The 20216-nt window shown below is 43.4% G+C and overlaps 1 protein-coding gene across 1 annotated transcript in view; it reads right to left on the bottom strand.

Annotated features, from left to right (window-relative positions):
• LOC145360392 (heparan-alpha-glucosaminide N-acetyltransferase) overlaps nt 1-20216 on the bottom strand; it is a 228371-nt gene that overhangs the window by 138139 nt on the left and 70016 nt on the right. The window contains exons 6-7 of the mRNA XM_080215588.1: nt 7773-7823; nt 2184-2266 (exon numbers count right to left, since the gene is read on the bottom strand). Of these exons, the coding sequence (XP_080071714.1) occupies nt 2184-2266; nt 7773-7823 (134 nt within the window). The remainder of the gene's footprint in view (nt 1-2183; nt 2267-7772; nt 7824-20216) is intronic.

Below are 20216 nucleotides of genomic sequence, written 5' to 3'. Positions count from 1 at the left end.
CCATGAAGCAGTGACATTACATTACCAACAACCTGTCCTGCTCCCCACCATGCTGACACTAAAGTTAAGAAAGTCCACCTCTGAGAAAGTACTTTCTCAGAAGAGTAAGGAAATTTGGCACGTCAGCTACGACTCTCTCCAACTTTTACAGATGCACTATAGAAAGCATTCCTTCTGGTTGTATCACAGCCTGGTATGGCTCCTGCTCTGCCCAAGACCACAAGGAACTGCAGAAGGTCATGAATGTAGCCCAATCCATCACACAAACCAGCCTCCCACCCACTGACTATGTCTACACTTCCCGCTACATCGGCAAAGCAGCCAGCATAATTAGGGATCCCACACACCCTGGACATTCTCTCTTCCACCTTCTTCTGTTGGGAAAAAGATACAAAAGTCTGAGATCACGTACCAACTGACTCAAGAACAGCTTCTTCCCTGCTGCTGTCAGGCTTTTGAACGGACTTCCCTTGCATTAAGGTGGTCTTTCTCTCCACCCTAGCTCTGACTGTAACACTACATTCTTCACCCTCTTCTTTCTTTTTCTATGAATGGTATGCTTTGTCTGGATAGCGTGCGAGAAACAATACTTTTCATTGTATGTTAATAAATGTGACAATAATAAATCAAATCAAATCAAAATTGTAGTAGGGAAAACTCCAGGGAGTGTGGGCTGCAGCAGGAGAGGAATGAATGGAAAGGGTTGAAGAGACAGTACAGTAGTACACACACTCACTGCCGGCAGACACATGACAAATTATGAATAACTAAATCTCAGACAGCGCTAAAGCAATCACACCCCAAGTGGGATCATTCCAAGGTTACAATAACCATATGAGAATTGATATCAATTATCAAGGTTCCAAAAGGCCTGGAGGAACCATTGTGCCTCTGGAAACGTAATCAAATATCTAGGAGATGGGACAATTAACACGCCATCGAAATCAGTTTGACAAACACAATGCTTTGATATTATCAACAGGTGGACGGGAAATGTCCAGAAAGCGATTATGTTAAAGCACACAGGACAATGGATTCGGATAATGTGATCAAAAACAGAACTGTAACCAATTCAAAGTAACAACCTGATGACCCAATTGAAATGGATCTCTTTGTAATGCAAAGAAGTATAAGAATACATGAGAACCGATGATTAGCAGAATAGCTCAGAAGCAACTGTAGTTAGCTCTCCCTCATGCATGTTGAATAAAGCCGTTTTGGTTGAAGTTCTACACAGTCTCGGAAGACTCAGGTCATTCATGCCTTCCTACAACATTAATGACCCAGAGAAGGTTGCTATCAATCGTTCACAGTTACCTTCACTGTAACATGCTGAAAAGAACTACAAGGCCACATCCATATTTTGATTCGGGAAGAAGAGGTGGTGGTGGGAGGGAAGGCGCAGAACAATGTTTAAAGTTTATTTATTAGTGTCACAAGTAGGCTTACATTAACACTGCAATGAAGTTACTGTGAAAATCCCCTAGTCACCACACTTTGGCACCTGTTCGGGTACACTGAGGGAGAATTTAGCAAGACCAGTATACCTAACCAGCACGTCTTTCACACAACGTGGGAGGAAACCGGAGCCCCAGAGGAAACTCATGCAGACTCAGCGAGGACGTGCAAACTCCGCACAAGCCGGGAATCGAACCACTGTGCCACCATGCTGTCCAATGGGGCATAATCTTGAAATTAAACTGCCAGGAGGGAAGCACCTCCTCATACAGAGATAGTGAAACTCCTCCAGTAAGCAGTCAAGACGGAGATGGGTAGATATTTGGCGTGTCATACAAATTATGGAACCGATTTTCCAGCCACGCTTGTCCCCAAAACCAGAAAATCCCACCCAAGGTTAACAGACCTTTGTATTCGACCGGTATATAAATGCAAATCTTTCGCTTCTCTTTAACCTTGTTCTATTCTTTCAGAAACTAAACATGTGTGTCCCATCACTCCCTAATCTACTCTGGTTAATTAACTGATTGTCAGTGCGATGTGTTTGATGTTGCAAGGGACACTTCATTCTGTATCCACAAATGAGGCACAGCTAAACTGGGAGTGCGTGGTGCTGACACAAGATGCCAAATGGAAAATGGTTTCCGCTCTCCGTTCCTCTAACTTCATGAGTTTAATAATTTGCTGAAAAGTGCAGGAAGAGCTGGAACAGATCAGGTACTTACCACACTGACACTGAGAGTGGATGTTTCGAGGAGCCGCAGTGGATATCTCTGAGTGCATTTCAACCTGTAACAATAGACATTGTCACAAATGATTTGTGATGTTCGGGATCAGATTTCTCACCGTCCTTACCAGGAAACAAAATTGTAAAAGATCTTTGTAAAAAATCTTTTGTAAAATTTGACCACAGTCACAAGAATATTGGTAAAATCAGGTGGATTTTTGGAAGGAAGACAGCAGAGCAACAGAAGGAGGAAGTGGGAAGGGTGTAGGGTTGGGGTGCATGTGTGTGTGTGTGTGCGTGTGTGTGTGTCTGTGTCTGTGTGTCAGAGGTGGGTAGGGGTCAGGCTGGGTATGTGTCAAAGCAAAAGGAGCAGGAGCAAGAATAGGGTTGGATGTTTGGATGTTACTGACACTGTTTTCAGTGGACAGGGGCTATGTAAATTGTAATGGATAGTGAGCCTACTAACTTCCTGCCCACCCCAACCCAGTCCCCATATGACAGCACGCCCCAACATTTTGAAAAAATGTCACTAACTGCCTTTGAGCTTGTCAGCAAGTTAATTGATCCAAGTACTATGCCACCCATGCCATAGTGCAGGTGGTATAGGACACCACCAGGCATTTTATTATTCAGAGAGCTATGATATGGAATACACTGGGAGGGTGGTGAAAGCAGGTTCGATAACGATGTTTGAATGAAAATTGGATAAATGAAGATGAAATGTTTACTGGGCTATGGGGAAGAGCGGAGGAAATGGGCTACTCAGATAGCTGTTTAAAAAAGGCAGCACAGGTGGGATGGACTGAATGGCCTTCTTGTGCATGATTTGATTCCATGAACAGTTTCTCTGGTGGACAGGGTGCAGTGTGCAAGGGTGTGATTTTTGTTTTGGGGGGGGGAGGGGGGGAGGAGGTTATGACGGATGTTTAAAAGTGAGTAGCTGGTGGGACAGATTTATTCAGTGAATTCACCAATTCATAAATTTCCCAGGTTAGGCTGAACACTATTGACACCTAAGTAATTGAACTGTGTATGTGCCAATTAATTTAATGGTCCCATCAAGATAAACAATTAAGAGAGTATTGCAAAAATGAAAACCTGGGTCATTAAATCACCCAGCTAAGTGAACACTATTATTAAATGGGCTGCAAAATTATACACTTTACTCATTATTCTGAATGCTAATTACAAAAACAAAACACTATAAAATAGAAACGGATAAGGAGGTTGAAGCTTTCATAACAGTCTGCGACTCTAAAGCCAAAGACAATTCTTGATAATGCTGGAGTGCTCAGAAGGCAACATTTGGGCACCAGTTATACTGCCTCATCCAAATAAGACTGTTCTGGGTGTACATCAATGTAACAGGTGGCTGGATACCATGGCAATGGCCTAGTGGCATTATCGCTATTCTACTAATGCAGAAACTCAGTTCATGTTCTGGGGACCCAGGTTCGAAACCTGCCATGGCAGATGGTGGAATCTGAATTCAATAAAAAAAATCTAGAATTAAGAATCCACAGATGACCATGAAACCATTGTTGGAAAAACCCATCTGGTTCATTAGTGTGCTTTAGGGAAGGAAATCTGCCATCCTTACCTGGTCAGGCCTACATGTGACTCCAGAGCCACAGCAATGTGGTTGACTCTCAACTGCCCTCCTCGGGCAACTAGGGATGGGCAATAAATACTGGCCAGCCAGCAATGCCCATGTTCCATGAGTGAATAAAAAAATACACAGCTTTTGTGTCACATCCTGACCTGCCACACAAACAACCGAAAGCCAAGAGGTGTGAGATTGCAACACACACACACACACTGCAACACACACAGTAATGCACGCAATACACATAGTAATATGCACAGCAATACGCACAAACATGCTGCAACAAATACAAACATACATGTGCGCACACACGCATACATGCTGCGCGCGCACACACAATAGCTTCAGTATAACTGCAGTCCATTGTTAGTTGCCCATTGGTGGTCCTATCAACTAATAAAATGTTGTATTAAATATCTTTAATGCCAGGACAAAGAGAGCAACATTATGCAATAATATAAAGAATGCTGATATCTCTGGAAGCTGCCAGACAGAGGATGCTATGCAGCATGAAGAGGAGCTGCCAACTGCATATCACAGACAGCAGTCTGAGATCAGAGGCTGTGGTATAACTGAGTATCAATCTTTCAGTATTCATCATTGATCAACTCCCTGATCAGTGTCAACCAGAGGAATATTTTTAAAAGTCTTCTGCACAACAGCAGATCAGATTTCATTTGATGATTAAAAGGAAATTCTGGTATTTGTGTGCTTGTATGCACAATATGTGTGTGTGTATAACAATGCATGTGTGTGTGTGTATGTGTGTATGTGTATGTGCATGTGCGCATCTGTGTGTGTGTGTAAAACAATGCGTGTGTGTGTATAACAATGTATGTGTGTGCATAGCAATGCATATGTGTGTGTACAACAATGTATGTATGTGTGCGTGTATAATGCATTTGTGTGTCTAACAATGTATGTGTGTATGTATAACAATGCATGTGTGTGTATGTATAACACTGCATATTTGTGTGTGTATAACAATGTATTATCATTATAAATGGGAGAACACTGCATTTATATTGTTGAGCCTGTGAAGATATTAGGGATGATCATTCATCATTTTCTTTTAAAGTTTATTTATTAGTGTCACAAGTAAGGCTTACATTAACACTGCAATGAAGTTATTGCGAAATTCCGCTAGTCGCCACATTCCAGTGCCTGTTTGGGTCAATACATCTAACCAGCATGTCTCTCAGTCTGTGGGGGGAAACCAGAGCACCCGGAGGAAACCCATGCAGACACAGGGAGAACGTGCAGACTCCACGCAGACCAGTCACCCAAGACAGGAATCGAACCCAGGTCCCTGTAAAGGCAGCAGTGCTAACCACTGTGCCATCATTAACTCTCTGCTGGTGTGGCTGGCAGGGCTGTGGCTTTGTTTCCCATCCTAATTGCCCTTGAACTGAGTGGTTTGCCAAGGCCATTTCAGAGGGCAATTGAGAATCAACCACATTGCTGTGGCTCTGGTGTCACATGTCGGCCAGACCAGGTAAGGGCGGCAGATTTCCTTCCCTAAAGGACATTAGTGAACCAGATGGTAGAAATCAATGATAGTTTCACAGTCACCATTTCAATTACAGACTCTGTGAATGGAATTTAAATTCTACTAGTTGCAGTGGTGGAATTTGAATCTGCGGCCCAACAGCATTAGCCTGGGATTCTGGATCTCGAGTCCAATGACATCCTCATATCAGTAAAAGATGATGCCACTACTGTTGTTACAATGGTTTAAAGTTCCATTCAACAATTGAAGCTATTTGATCCAGATTTATAAAGAGGATATTGATTACGAGAATATCTCCTTGACTCTGTGATATCACAAACCACAAGAAGTTCAGGCAATTTATTAAAGTCTAAACCATAAAATGAGCAAGATGAGACCTAAACTAATTTTGTCCCATCTTTTCCTTTTATTTGTAGGCATAGGGTGGTTTTTAATCTCTCGAGTCTACATAAGAGAAGGGTGTGCGGAGATTAAAACAGCAGCAATGTGGGGCTGGATTTTAAAGAACCGTAGACACCCTACAGGGCAGAAGGAGGCCATCCGGACCATTGAGTCTACACCGAGCCTCCAGAAGGACATCTTACCCAGGCCCTCACCCCAGCTCATATTCCCATACATTTACCACGGCTAATCCACCTCATTTGGACACTGAGGTCAATTTAGCATGGCCAATCCAACTAATCCGCACATCTTCGGAATGTGGGAGGAAACTGGAGCACCCGGAGGAAACCCCACACAGACATGGGGCGAATATGCAAGCTCAACACAGACTGTGATCGAAATCAGGAATCGAACCCAGGTCCCTGGCACTGTGAGGCAACAGTGCTAACCACTGTGCCACCGTGCACATCTTTGAAGTGTGGGAAGAAACTGGAGCACCCAGAGGAAACTCATGCAGACATGTGGAGAATGTGCAAACAAACAGTCACCCAAGGCCGGAATTGAACCCCGGGTGTCTGGCGCTAAGAGGCAGCAGTGCTAACCACTGTGCCACTACTGGAGACGAAGAAAACCAATCCCATAATTTTATACCCATACAGAGATTAACATCAATCATAGGTCATTTCAGTTGGGCATTTTTAATTTTGAATTTGCAGTTACACCATCCATGCTTGCTTTTGCAGTATTATCAATTTGTGAACATTGAATAGATGATGATGTGAAAAGTTTTACCTGCAAATATAGCCTCCTAATGAACATAAGAACATAAGAAATAGGAGCAGAAGTAGGCCATCTAGCCCTTCAAGCCTGCCCCGCCATTCAATAAGATCATGGCTGATCTGTCGCTGCTCAGTTCCACTTTCCCGCTTTCTCCCCATAACCCTCAATCCCCTCTCTTACCAAAAACCCATCAACCCGCGTCTTAAAAATATTTAGCGAGGCAGCCTCCACCACTTCAATGGGCGGAGAATTCCAGAGATTCGCCACCTTTTGAGTGAAGAAGTTCCTCCTCAACTCCGTTCTAAACCGCCTCCCTTTTATCTTGAGGCTGTGCCCCCTAGTCCTACTGTCTTTTTTGAGCAGGAAGAGTCTCTCCACCTCTATCCTATCCATCCCATTCATCATCTTATACGTCTCAATGAGATCTCCCCTCATTCTTCTAAACTCTAACGAGTACAAGCCCAGTTTATTCAGCCTCTCCTCATAGCTCAACCCCCTCAACTCCGGTATCAGCCTAGTAAACCTCCTCTGCACTCCCTCCAAGGCCAAAATATCTTTGCGCAGGTGCGGCGCCCAAAACTGCACACAGTACTCCAGCTGCGGCCTCACCAATGCCCTATACAGCTGCAGCAAGACCTCCCTACTTTTATATTCAATCCCCCTCGCTATGAAGGCCAGCATCCCATTCGCCTTCCTGACCACCTGCTGCACCTGCAAGCTGGGTTTTTGCGACTCATGCACAAGGACCCCGAGGTCCCTCTGCACCGTCGCCTGCTGCAGTTTTTCGCCCCGTAAGTAATAGTCCTTCCTACCATTCTTCCTACCAAAGTGGACCACCTCACACTTGCCAACATTAAATTCCATTTGCCATTTCCTGGTCCATTCGCCCAGCCTATCTAGATCCTTCTGTAGACTCTCCACACCCTCTGCACAATTTGCCGTTCCCCCAATCTTGGTGTCATCACCAAGTTTCGACACCATACACTCGGTTCCCTCCTCCAGATCATCTATATAAATGGTAAAAAGCTGAGGCCCCAGCACCGACCCCTGGGGCACTCCACTAGTCACCATCCGCCAATCCGAATAGCACCCGTTGACCCCCACTCTCTGCCTCCTATTTGACAACCAATCCTCTATCCACGCTAACACCCTACCCCCAACTCCATGTCCCTCGACCTTCTGCAATAACCTCTTGTGAGGTACTTTGTCAAACGCCTTCTGAAAATCTAGAAAGACCACATCCACCGGCTCTCCTCTATCCACCGCCCTAGACACATCCTCATAGAACTCCAGTAAATTTGTCAGTAAATTTGCATAAATGAAAGCCAATCCCACGATGATAGCAAATGCAACTGCGATGGCTATGGATGAAAAGTAAAAAAATGTCACTTTTGTTTGCGTGGATTATTTTGTACCAAAATCTAAGGGTGACCCAAGTTAACCATCCATAAAAACCTTGAGGGAGAGCAGTCTTATAGACTGTACTGACCATTGGATAGGGAGAGCATTAGTGAGCCTGACCTATTTACTTTCACCATCTTTTCCACTATACCTATGTTACCAACAGATATTCAAAAAGTCATTTCAACTCAAACTTTGGGTCCAACGATTCAATTTTCCCACATGCATCACTAATCTCAGCTGTGTTACATTGGAAAATCATGATGTGGAGTTGCCAGCATTGGACTGGGATAGGCATAGTAAGTAGTCTCACAACACCAGGTTAAAGTCCAACAGGTTTTTTTGGAGCATGAGTTTTCGGAGCATTGCTCTTTCACTCACCTGGTAAAGTAGCAGCGTTCCGAAAGTTCATGCTACCAAATAAACCCGTTGGATTTTAACTTGGTATTGTGAGACTGTTTATATTGGAAAGTGACTGAGGCAATATCAAATAGCTCCCCGGTAAGAAGGTCTGCCATAGCCTTTAGTCTAGAATCCTACAGCCCAATGATGCCCTGCAAATGAGATTATAAATGGTGATACAGATTACAACTTTTTTTATTCCTTCGTGGTACATGGGCATCGCTGACTGGCCAGCATTTATTGCCCATCCCTAATTAACCAGATGGGTTTTTCTGACAATCATAGAATCCTACTGTGCTTAAGGAGGTCATTTGGCCCATTGAGTCCACACCAACCACAATCCCACCCAGGCCCTATCCCCAAGTGTTTATCCTAGCCAGTCTCCATGGCACTAAGGGGCAATTTAACATGGCCAATCCACCTGACCCGCACATCTTTGGAGTGTGAGCGGAAGCCAGAGCACCCGGAGGAAATCCACACAGACATGCAGAGAACATGCAGACTCTACACAGTGATCCAAGCCAGGAATCGAACCCATGTTCCTAGGGCTGTGAGGCAGCAGTGCTAACCACTGTGTCACCGTGCCAACCCTGTGCAGGCAATGGCTTTATGGTCATCAGTAGATTCTTAGTTCCAGATATTTTTTATCGAATACAAATTCTGCCAACTGCTGTGATGGGATTCGAACCCAGTCCTCAGAACATTAGCTGAATATCTGGATTAATAGTCTAGCAATAATACCACGGGCCATCACCTCCCCTGTTAACATTTTACTCAAAGAAATTATGATGAACTTGTATAAAGCTATAACTCAGCCTCAACTGGAGTATTGTGTCACACTCTGGGCACCCCGCATTAGGAATGATGTGCAGGCTTCAGAGGAGATGCCAAACAAACTCATGAGAATAGTTCTAGGGATGAGGAACTTCAGCTATGTGGACATATTGGAGAAAGAGGGGGTGCTGTTCTCCAAGAGGAGATTAAGAGAGAACATGATAGTGTCATGATATTGTCACTGGACTAGTAATGCAGGAATTAAGACAATGTTCTGAGGACCCAGATTTGAATCCCACCTCAGAATTTGAATTCAACATAAAATCCAGAATTAAAAGTCTGACCATTGTCGATTGTTGTAAAAACCCATCTGGTTCATGAATGTCCTTTAGGGAAAGAAATCTGCTGTCCTTACTTGGTCTGGCCTACATGTGACTCCAGAGCCACAGCCATATGGTCAATTTTTTAATGTCCTCTGAAATAGACCAGCAAGCCACTCAGTTCAAGGACAATTAGAGATGGGCAACAAATGTTGGCCTTGCCTGCAACGCCCACATCCCACAAAAGGTATGTTTGACACCCCCCTTCTCCACCCAATTTTAAAATCACATTCAATACATTTTCAAATACATCTTACTCTGCTCAAATCGTAATTGCAACTTTTGCAAATGAAAGTTCCTGCATTAGCCCCTGGGACGAACAAAGTGTGCCGTCAGCATATTTTCCCAATTTAATCAGGGTTCACGCCAGGTAATATTACAAGCTGCACAGTTTGCCAAGACATTGTGTATTATTGGCAGAGAATAAGCCAAGCTGACTCTGTACACACCACTCGCTTTCTACCCATGCCTGGGAATTAAGTGGTTGTCTATAACCATACCTGGTAGATTTATACTTCGAGCAGGATGGGAGATAAGATGTAAAAAAATTACTTTTTTTTACCTTTCTATGGCACAAATTAGATTTGTAAAGAAGGTTCCTTCTTCCCAAAGCCCTATCGTTCCTGAACTGTGGACTTTGTTGGTGAGTGATCCTCACCAAGCCATGGCTCAGCACAATGCTTTCAGATTATTGCTAAATGACCCCCATTGCCTCAAAGTCTCACCCTATATATTCAAACTGAAATAAGACCATACAATAAAGGAGCAAAATTAGGCCATTCTGCACTGTCTCCTTTCCTTCCCTATGCTTTGTCTGTGCAGCTCAGTAAAAAACAATACTTTTCACTGTATACGAATACATGCATCAAAAATAAAATCAAATCATTTAGCCCATTGAGTCTGCTCCGCCATTCAGTCGTTTCTCAATTTCACTCTCCTACCTTTTCCCCATAACCTTTGATCTCCTTACCAATCAAGAACCTGTCCATCTCTGTCTTAAATGCATTCAATGACCCGCTCTCCTCCGTGACAATGAATTCCACAGATTCACCACCCTCTGGCTGAAGAAATTCCTCCTCATCTCAGTTCTAAAGAGTCACCCCTTTACTCTGAGGCTGTGCCCTCAGATCCTAGCCTCTTCGACTAATAGAAACATTTTCCCCACGTCCATTCTATCCAGGCCTTTCAGTATTTTGTAAGTTTCAATGAGATCTGCCCCTTCATCCTTCTGAATTCCATCGAGTAGAGACCCAGAGTCCAGGCACATGATTATCCTGGTCTTATGTCAAATAATCTGCTGTAGATTGTATGAAAACTAATTACAAAGTATTGCACCTGGTTCAGAAGGTTCTGGATTCAGGAGCCAAAGGGTCCTGTGAGGTTGGGTGTATAATCTCAGGTCGCACTGAACCGCCATTTTGTTGGAGATGTTTATCTTTAAATTGAACTGCTATTTGGGTGGTACAGTGGATTTCTGGCGTGGGTCACTGTCTGTATGGAGTTTGCACGTTCTCCCCGTGTCTACATGGGTTTGCGCCGGGTGCTCCGGTTTCCTCTGGTAGCTCCAAAGATGTGCGAGTTAGGTTGATTGGCTATGCTAAATTAACCCTAGCGTCAGGGGTAAATATGAGATGTTATGGGAATAGGGCCTGGGTGAGACTGTAATCAGTGAAGATTCAATGGGCCGAATGGCCTCTATCTGCACTGTAGGATTCTATGGTTGCTCCAGTAGCATTATTCAGCAAGAGCAGGGAGTTCATCCAGAGTCTGAGCCAACATCTCCCAGTCAACCAAACACCACCAAAATTACCTGGACTTCCATCTTTCTATGTACAAAATAGGATGTTGTGTTGCCCCATTGTATTTCAGAAAGAATTTTTTTGTGTGTGATGCATTTGCAAATCTCCTAAATCAAGAGGGAATATTCAAGTAAAGTTTACAGAATGCAAAATAACTGACCATTTCTGCATATCTTTCAGCTACAATCAGCCTCATCTGCTCTGCTCTGAACCCTCACTAATATGCAAGATTCTTTATGAAATAATAGTAGCCAAATATCATATAATAAGGAGTAGAAATTCAGGTGCATAATGCAGGAGAATTTTGGGTTTAGCAAGCGCGACCTTCCGAAATACATCCCTCACCCACAATAGAAGCAGGAATTTTTACATCAAAGAATCCTAGAGCCCTACAGTGCAGAAGGCGGCCATTCGGCCCATTGAGTCTGCACTGACCACAATCCCACCCACGTCCTATCCCCATAACCCCATGCATTTACCCTAGCTAACCTGACACTAAGGGACAATTTAGCAATAGCCAATCCACCTAACCTGCACATTTTTAGACAGTGGAAGGAAACCAGAGCACCCGGAGGAAACCCACACAGATATGGCTGGAACGTGCAAACTCCAAACAGTCAGTGACCCAAGCTAGGAATCGAACCTGGGTCCCTGGCACTTGCTAACTACTGTGCCACCATGCCACCCCAAATACATCTTCACCTACCCACCAAATAAGAATTTTAGCAAGGAATAAAATGATTTATCTTTCCTTGAAGCTAAATGACCTTCAAAATCATCCCAGGTCCTTATTACAGCAGCTTTGACTTGTGTATAAATGAATGATCAGATTACAGATTGATTGAAGATTATGGTGCAAAAAATAGACTAGACGGTTTCTTAAAGAGAGATTTTAATTGATTGGCAAAGCTTTTTGTTATATTGGTTTATTTGAGAAGGCTTTGCTACATAATGGGGCTCCTTTGAAATGTTCTTTTTCCTAAATTATTACCGAGAGTAATTATCACACATGGTGGCACAGTGGTTAGCACTGCTGCCTCTCTGCGCCAGGGATCCAGGTTCAATCCCCAGCTTGTGTCATTATCTATGTGAGGTTTGCATGTTCACCCCATGATTGTGTGGGTTTCCTCCGGGCATTCAGGTTCCCTCCCATGTCCAAAGATGTGCATGTTAGGTGGATTGGCCACGCTAAATTGCCCCTTAGTGTCAGGTGGATTAGCAGCGTAAATATGTGGTGCATCAGAGATAGAGCCTGGGTGGGATTGTGGTCAGTGCAGGTTCAATGGGCCAAAAGGCCTCCTTCTGCATTGTAGAGATTCTATGATTCAATGATATATGCCTAAGGAAAAATATCATATTTGAGTCTATCCAATGGATCCTTTTATAGAGAGGCAGTTGCAATGAGTCCTGAAATTTCATACCATCCATTTATATGGATTTTCAGGGATGGTGATATTGGAGAAATTGTGTGAATTGGAGTGATGAATACAGCATCTTTTGTGAAGTGCATCTTGTAGATAGTCCACACTGCTGCTCCTGAGCACTGGTGAAGGGAAAGAATGTTTGCAGATGGGATGTCAATCAAGCTAGTTGCTCTGGCCTGGATGGTGTCAAGCTTTTTGAGTGTTGTTGCAGCTGCACCCATCTTGGCAAGTAGAGAGTATTCCATCACACTCCTGACTTACGCCTCGTAGATGGTGGACAGTCTTTGGGGAGTTAAGAAAGCCCACCAACACCTCTACTTTCTCAGAAAACTAAGGAACTTTGGCATGTCAGCTACGACTCTCACCAACTTTTACAGATGCACTATAGAAAGCATTCTTTCTGGTTGTGTCACAGCTTGGTATGGCTCCTGCTCTGACCAAGACCACAAGGAACTAAAAAGGGTCAGGAATGTAGCCCAACCCATCACACAAACCAGTCTCCCATCCATTGACTCTGTCTACACTTGCCATTGCCTCGACAAAGCAGCCAACATAATTAAGGACCCCATGCACCCTGGACATTCTCTCTTCCACCTTCTTCCATCGTGAAAAAGATACAAAAGTCTGAGGTCACATACCAACTAACACAAAAACAGCTTCCTCCCTGTGCCATCAGACTTTTGAGTGGACCTACCTTGCATTAAGTTGATCTTTCTCCACACCCTAGCTATGACTATAACACTACATTCTGTGCTCTCATTTTCCTTCTCTATGAACAGTATGCTTTATCTGTATAGCACGCAAGAAACAATACTGTTCACTGTATGCTAATACATGTATGATAATAATAAATTATTATTGCTCTCCATGGCTCTCCAACCATTCTATATGGATAACATGGCCTCAGAACTCCATTTGTCTATTTTTGATATTCCTCTTGTTTTTCTGCCCTCATTCGTTAGTCTTTTTTCCAGACAGCTCATCATTAGAAGCCTGCTTAAGCACCACATTTCAAAACTGTTGATTTTATTTTCTTTCCCTTTCCCAATGCTTCAAGTTTCACATCCATAATTTCTTACTGACCAGACAGAACATTTTGGTACACGTATTCTTATTTCAAGACTCAAGCTAATGTTTTTAGAATGTTGTTTAATTTTGTATAAACATTTTTGGCTTATCCAATCATTTTTTAGTTTTAAGTACTATTTTTTACATTGGATGTTACTGTGCTTCCTGGATAGTTGAGTATCCCTCACTAAGTAACCCTCAGTCGTGGAACATGGGCGTCGCTGGGTGGCCAGCATTTATTGTCCATCCCTAGATGCCCTTGAGAAGGTGGTGGTGAGCTGCCTTCTTGAATCGCTGCAGTCCACATGCTGTGGGTTGACCCACAATGCTGTTAGGGAGTGAACTCCAGAATTTTGACCCAGTGACTGTGAAGGAACGGCAATATATTCCACGTTAGGACGGTGAGTAGCTTGGAGGGGAACTAGCAGGTGGTGGTGTTCCCATGTGTCTGCTGCCCTTGTCCTTCTCAACGGAAGCGGTCAAGGGTTTGGAAGGCGCTGTCTAAGGATCTTTGGTGAATTGCTGCAGTGCATCTTGTAGATAGTACACACTGCTACTCCTGAGCATCGGTGGAGGTGGGAGTGGGTGTTTGTGGATGTGGTGTCAATTAAGTGGGGCTGCTTTATCCTGAATGGTGTGAAGCTTCTTGAGTGTTGTTGAAGCCACACCCATCCAGGAAAGTGGGGAGTATTTCAAAACACTCCTGATTTGTGCCTTGTAGATGGTGGACAGGCTTTGGAAAATCAGGAGGTAAGTTATTCATCACAGTATTTCTAGCCTCTGACTTGCTCTTGTAGCCACTATGATTATGTGATGAGTCAGTTGAGTTTTTGGTCAATGGATGTTGACAGTGGGGGATTCAGTGATGGTAACACCATTGAATGTCAAGGCGAGGTGTTTAGAGTGTCTCTTATTGGGGATTGTCATTGCCTGGCATTTGTGTGGTGTGAACGTTACTTGCCACTTGTCAGCCCGAGTCTGGATATTGTTCAGATCGTGTTGCCTTTGAATTCTTCAATGTGTCTTTCTCAGTGTGCATCCCTCAGCATAAGGGATACTAGTGAAAGTTGAAGCTGGTTAATCAGTGCCTGCAATGGGATTTCACAGAAAAATAAAGACTTTTATTTGGTGCCTTAACAGGACTCGCAGAAACTTTGTATACAAGAAATGAATTATTAAGTGCAATGACTTTTGCCAAATTTTTCCTCATAACCACTTTAGAAAAGATCCTAAAACTGCCGGAGTGCCAAATGAGCAACCAATATTTGTATGATAGGTTGATTAAGAGGGGAAAGTTTGGTGGAGAAAACTCTGCCCTTATTTGAGGAGTGTCTGAGGTTACTTAACAGCTATCTAACTCACCAGAAGGAGCAGATAGGGTGCTAGCTTCCAATATACAAAGGAAGGCACCTCTGGCAAAACAGCACTCTCCCAGTACTACGTTAATATGTTAATAGTCAACTACGATAAACTTTAATCCTTGCAAAAATTAAACATTAAATGGAAGAATAGAAGATTATGTATTAAGTCCCATGAAATCTAGGATCGAAGGAACATGCATTTATTTAGAACTCTGAGATATCTGGTTTTTCCCAAAGCTCTACAGCCATTTAAAACATATTCATTGTTGTAATGCAGGGAGTATGGCAGCCAACTTGTTTATATTGCAGCACTGCCAAAAACAGCATTGAGATAACGATCAGATCATCTGTTGGTGTGATGTCGATTAAGGGCTAAATAAGCACCCCTGGTTCCCAAATCTCATGATGAGATGCAAGTTGTATAGTTACCACCCACCACCCCCAACTCCCCCACCACATCCAAACGGAGAGACAAATGCACTTCTTCAAAACTAATTACTGGTTGTGTGTGTGTGTGGGGGGGGGGGGGGGGGGGGGTTAGCTAGTTTTGCCACCAAAAGGACTGTGACTGAGTGTTACTGAATTGATTTACTTCCCATTGCAGGCTTGTAATAGCCCCCAACATGAGATCAGGGAGTTGTAACTCGCAACTCGTCAACCGATTGACACCGTTTATTGATCAGAAAACAGATTGTGTTCATGATATTCGCAACACGATATTTTAATTACTGCTGTACACAGCATCCCAAGCTCCAGTCCATTAGCACGGAATTAAACCACGCTCCTAACTATTAAGAAGTGGAGACCTGTCTGGCTTGAATTCGTATCAATGCCCTCAAATCAATAACCAATAGCTGCTTATGCTGACAGCAACATGATCAAAATGCTTCCGATTTTGTTTATCGGACAGTTTTGCTTGTCCAAAACTCTGACAATCATCAATAAACTCATTGATGCTTACAACTGAGCCCTTTACATATCAGAACCTTATAGTAATAATCATGACACTTAAGACTGCAGTGTCTTGGAATGAACCATAATTGCTGCTGTCTTTATTTAGCTCCACTGGGTTCAGTAGATATCTGATTGGGAAACAGGTCGAAGGTTAGAGGGACACGGTTAGAATGAGTTGATCAATGATGCCATAGAGCCGAATGGCATCATGTCATCTCTCGCTCAGGCACAAGTGCAGAGTGAAGCACCCTCTGTTAATGTTACACATGCCAGTGTGGATATCCGTGGAGAAATATTGGCTGAGCCATCGCCAGAGCTCTCCCTCCTTGGAACTGTCCTGTGGGATCTTTGGTGATAATAATATTGTTCAGGCAGAAAGAGACAACTACAAGCTATCCAGCTACCCTGTTCCTTTCCTTCATCTGTCACACCTGTGAACGGGTACAAATCCTCACAGACAACAGCAAGTTGACAATTTAATTTCTGAAACCACCTTGAATTCTCCTGTGCTGAAAATACATCATTGAGATAGTGTGATACACAGAAAAAGGTGCTGCAGGAAAGCAAAGGATTTAGCACAGCAGTGTTGAAAGAGGGAACATAGGAAAACTGTGTTTGCAATGACATTAACACTCAGTCACTAGGGGCCATCATCACCTTATTAAGCAAAATAATGATGGCCCTACGGCTGACTATCACTGTTGCAGAGTGCTAGGATGTTGGCATCAGGTGGGAAATACAATCCATTGCCCAAGAACGGGGTGGCACAGTGCTTAGCGCTGCTGCCTCACAGCACAAGGAACCCCAGTTCAATTCCCAGCTTGGGTCACTGTCTGCGCGCAGTCTGCACGGTCTCCCTGTGTTTGCATGGGTTTCCTCTGGGAGCTCCGGTTTCCTCCCACAGTCCGAAAGACATGCAGGTTAGGTGCATTGGCTGTGCTAAATTCTCCCTCGGTGTACCCAGACAGGCGTCGGACTGTGGCGACTAGAGGATTTTCACAGTTACTTCATTGGAGTGTTAATGTAAACCCATTTGTGACACTAATAAATAAACTTTCCTTTTGAATGGCACAGCTCACCTTGATGAGCTTGCAGCCTTTTCGCCCTAAATAACATTCACAAGATGGCAATACAGAATTTATGACACTCTTTTCTTGTTTTTTCTTTAGAAATCAGAGAACATAAAACACTCACAATCCCTTCCGCAAAGAAGAAAAGCACTGGCAGCTTACAGTTTCAGCCAATTTACACGGATATCCCAGTGCATAGATCTCCTTACTTCGCAATATTTACAGGGTCACAGTCTATTAAAGTCTGATCCAGCATGACAGATCGAGCAAATTGAAAAGTGTTGAAAGTTTCTGCGTAATGATAGCCTGGGGAGGAGGGGCAGAGGAAACAAGACTTCATAGCAAACAATCAACAGCAGCTCACTATTCACATCTAATCTTGTAGTTAATAAAATCTCCAGAGGAAAAGGTCAACACATACTACATTCATTTACATTAAACTCTTTCCTGCTGGGATAGATGAGATGAATAGAGCAGGGGAAAAAAACATTCAAAGTCACTGTTACGAGCATTGGAAACACACAGCAGGATCATGTACATCTGATAATCACAGCTTGGTACGGCTCCTGCTCTGACCAAGACTGCGCAAATCTACAAAAGGTTGTGAGCGAAGCCCAGTCCATCACTCAAACCAGCCTCCCATCCACTGACTCTGTCAACGCTTCCCGCTGCCTTGGAAAAGCAGCCAGCGTAATCACGCCCCCCCGGACATTCTCTCTTCCACCTTCTTTTGTCAGGAAAAAGACATAAAAGTCTGAGGTAACGTACCAACCAACTCAAAAACGGCTTCTTCCCTGCTGTCATCAGACGTTTGAATGGATCTACCCCGTATTAAGCTGATCTTCCTCTATACCCTATTTGTGACTGAAGAAGAGTCTCTTGGTTAACTCAGTTTCTCTCTCCACAGTTGCTGCCAGACCTGCTGAACTTTTCCAGCATTTTCTGTTTTTATATGCCAGTCCTGAACTGAGGCAAGCTGATGTAGGTGGCGGGATCTTATGGCCTCACTCACCCCGAAACTGTAAAATCCCACCCGGGGTCCACCCCGCACCCGCTCCAATTCCCGTAGCGGGCAGGGCAGTAATATTGTATTTTGCACCTTCCCTTTTTCTTCTCTCGTATATATTTAATGAACAATGTGCTTATAGCATGCAAGAAATAATACTTTTCTCTGTATTGCAACACATGTAACAATAATAAATCAAATCAAAAAACTAAAAAGGTAATTTCATATTTGGGATGTCAACCCTTTTCAGAATTGGAAAAGTTAGATTGGGATTAAATTGTTCTATGCCATAGTGAATTGCATCCAATCAAAAAGCTCTATGTACTCGATACATGACCATTTTGCCTCAATTTTACCCAGTGAGATCCCAGAATTTCACCAGCCTGCCCGCTATGGGAATCGGAGCAGGAAAGGAGCGGACAACGGAAAGGTCCATTGACCTCAGGTGGGATTTTACAGTTTCAGGGTGAGTGAGGCCGTAAAATCCCAACGCCCACATCAGCTTGCCTCAGTTCAGGACTTGCAGAAAACAACAGAAAATGCTGGAAAAGCTCAGTAGGTCTGGCAGCAACTGTGGAGAGAGAAACAGAGTTAACTAAGAGATTTCAGATGGGCTTTGTGTCACTGAATCACACATGTTTTCCATTTGAGTAAGTTAACTTCGATGGATAGAGTGTGATGCAGAAAAAGGCCGATGGTCCAGGTTCAGTCCCTGAACTGCTGAGATAGTTCATGGAAACCTGTCTTCCTTGCTTCACCCCACTCTTGGGGAGGAATGCTCCTCAAGCTATATGTACCCAATATTCTTCTCTAATGGAGAGGGATGCCTTATTGTTCTTTGTGAATTGTGGCTCATTAGTTACTTACTATTAGCTTAAATTCTACACCAGGAATTCATAATCCAATTTAGGGTGGCATAGTGGTTAGCACTTCTGCCTCACAGCGCTAGGGACCTGGGTTCGATTCTGGGCTCGGGTCACTATCTGTGTGGAGTTTGCACATTCTTCTCATGTCTGTGTGAGTTTCCTCCAGGAGATCCAGTCTTCTCCCACAGTCCAAAGATGTGCAGGTTAGGTAGATTGCCCACACTAAATTGCCCTTAGTGTGAGGGGGACGAGTTAGGGTAAATGCACGGGGTTATGGGAATAGGGCCTGGATGAGTTTGCAGTCAGTGTAGACTCAATGAGCCGAATGGCGTCCTTCTGTGCTGTAGGATTCTGTGACTCTAAGCTGGTACTCCAAAGCAGCACCGAGGAAGAATCCTTCCTGGGAATGAGACATAAAGAGGCAAGATTCTGTCTGCCTGGTCTACTGTTTCAGGTTCTCAAGACACTTGAGAAGGAAAACAGAATTCTTCCACCATTCCTCTCTCAGCCAATATCACTAAACTTCAACCCATCATTCATCACAATGTTGTTTCGCCTATCTTGATGTATGAGCCAGGTTGCCAGCACAGGAACTTTCATGACACGTAAGTACAATTCACAGCATGAGAATCGTAGGGCTTTTTGATAGACGCAAAGTATAAATGAATTATTTTCCTGTACAAAGATCATGGAAAGAGATAACATCGTCATTTGTAAATATTTCAAGTAAAATTCTGAAGCAAGCAATCAAGTCTGAAAAAGGAGAATGCCTTTTCTGATTTGTGAGATATTAAATCATTTTTTTTCCTGAAAATTTAAACATCATCAATGAAAAACAGAAAATATTTGCAGGCCCATTATCTCTAATTGGGGATACATATGGCTGTAACTCAATTTGGACAAGCCATGTTGATGGTAGATTACGAATACTGTACATTTATTGCATTAGCTAAAGGCAACAAAACAAGCTCTCTATCCCTTGAGTGCACACAGTATCAGACTTCACTTTCCTGTTGCTTTTTTATGCATAATCCAAATTAGACCACAAGACCATAAGACATAGGAGCAGAATTAGGTCACTTGGCCCATCGAGTCTGCTCCACCATTCAATCATGGCTGATTTTTTTTCTCATTCCCCTTTCTCCTGCCTTTTCTCCATAACCCCTGATCCCCTTATCAATCAAGACCTTATCTATCTCTGCCTTAAATACACTCAATGACGCGGCCTCCACAGTCTTCTGCAGCAAAG

Source organism: Carcharhinus amblyrhynchos, chromosome 31 (assembly GCF_965287045.1).
Source record: "Carcharhinus amblyrhynchos chromosome 31, sCarAmb.v2.hapA, whole genome shotgun sequence".
NCBI lineage: Eukaryota > Metazoa > Chordata > Chondrichthyes > Carcharhiniformes > Carcharhinidae > Carcharhinus > Carcharhinus amblyrhynchos.
Note: the sequence above shows the minus strand (reverse complement) of the source record. Positions and strands in the feature narration are given on the sequence as shown.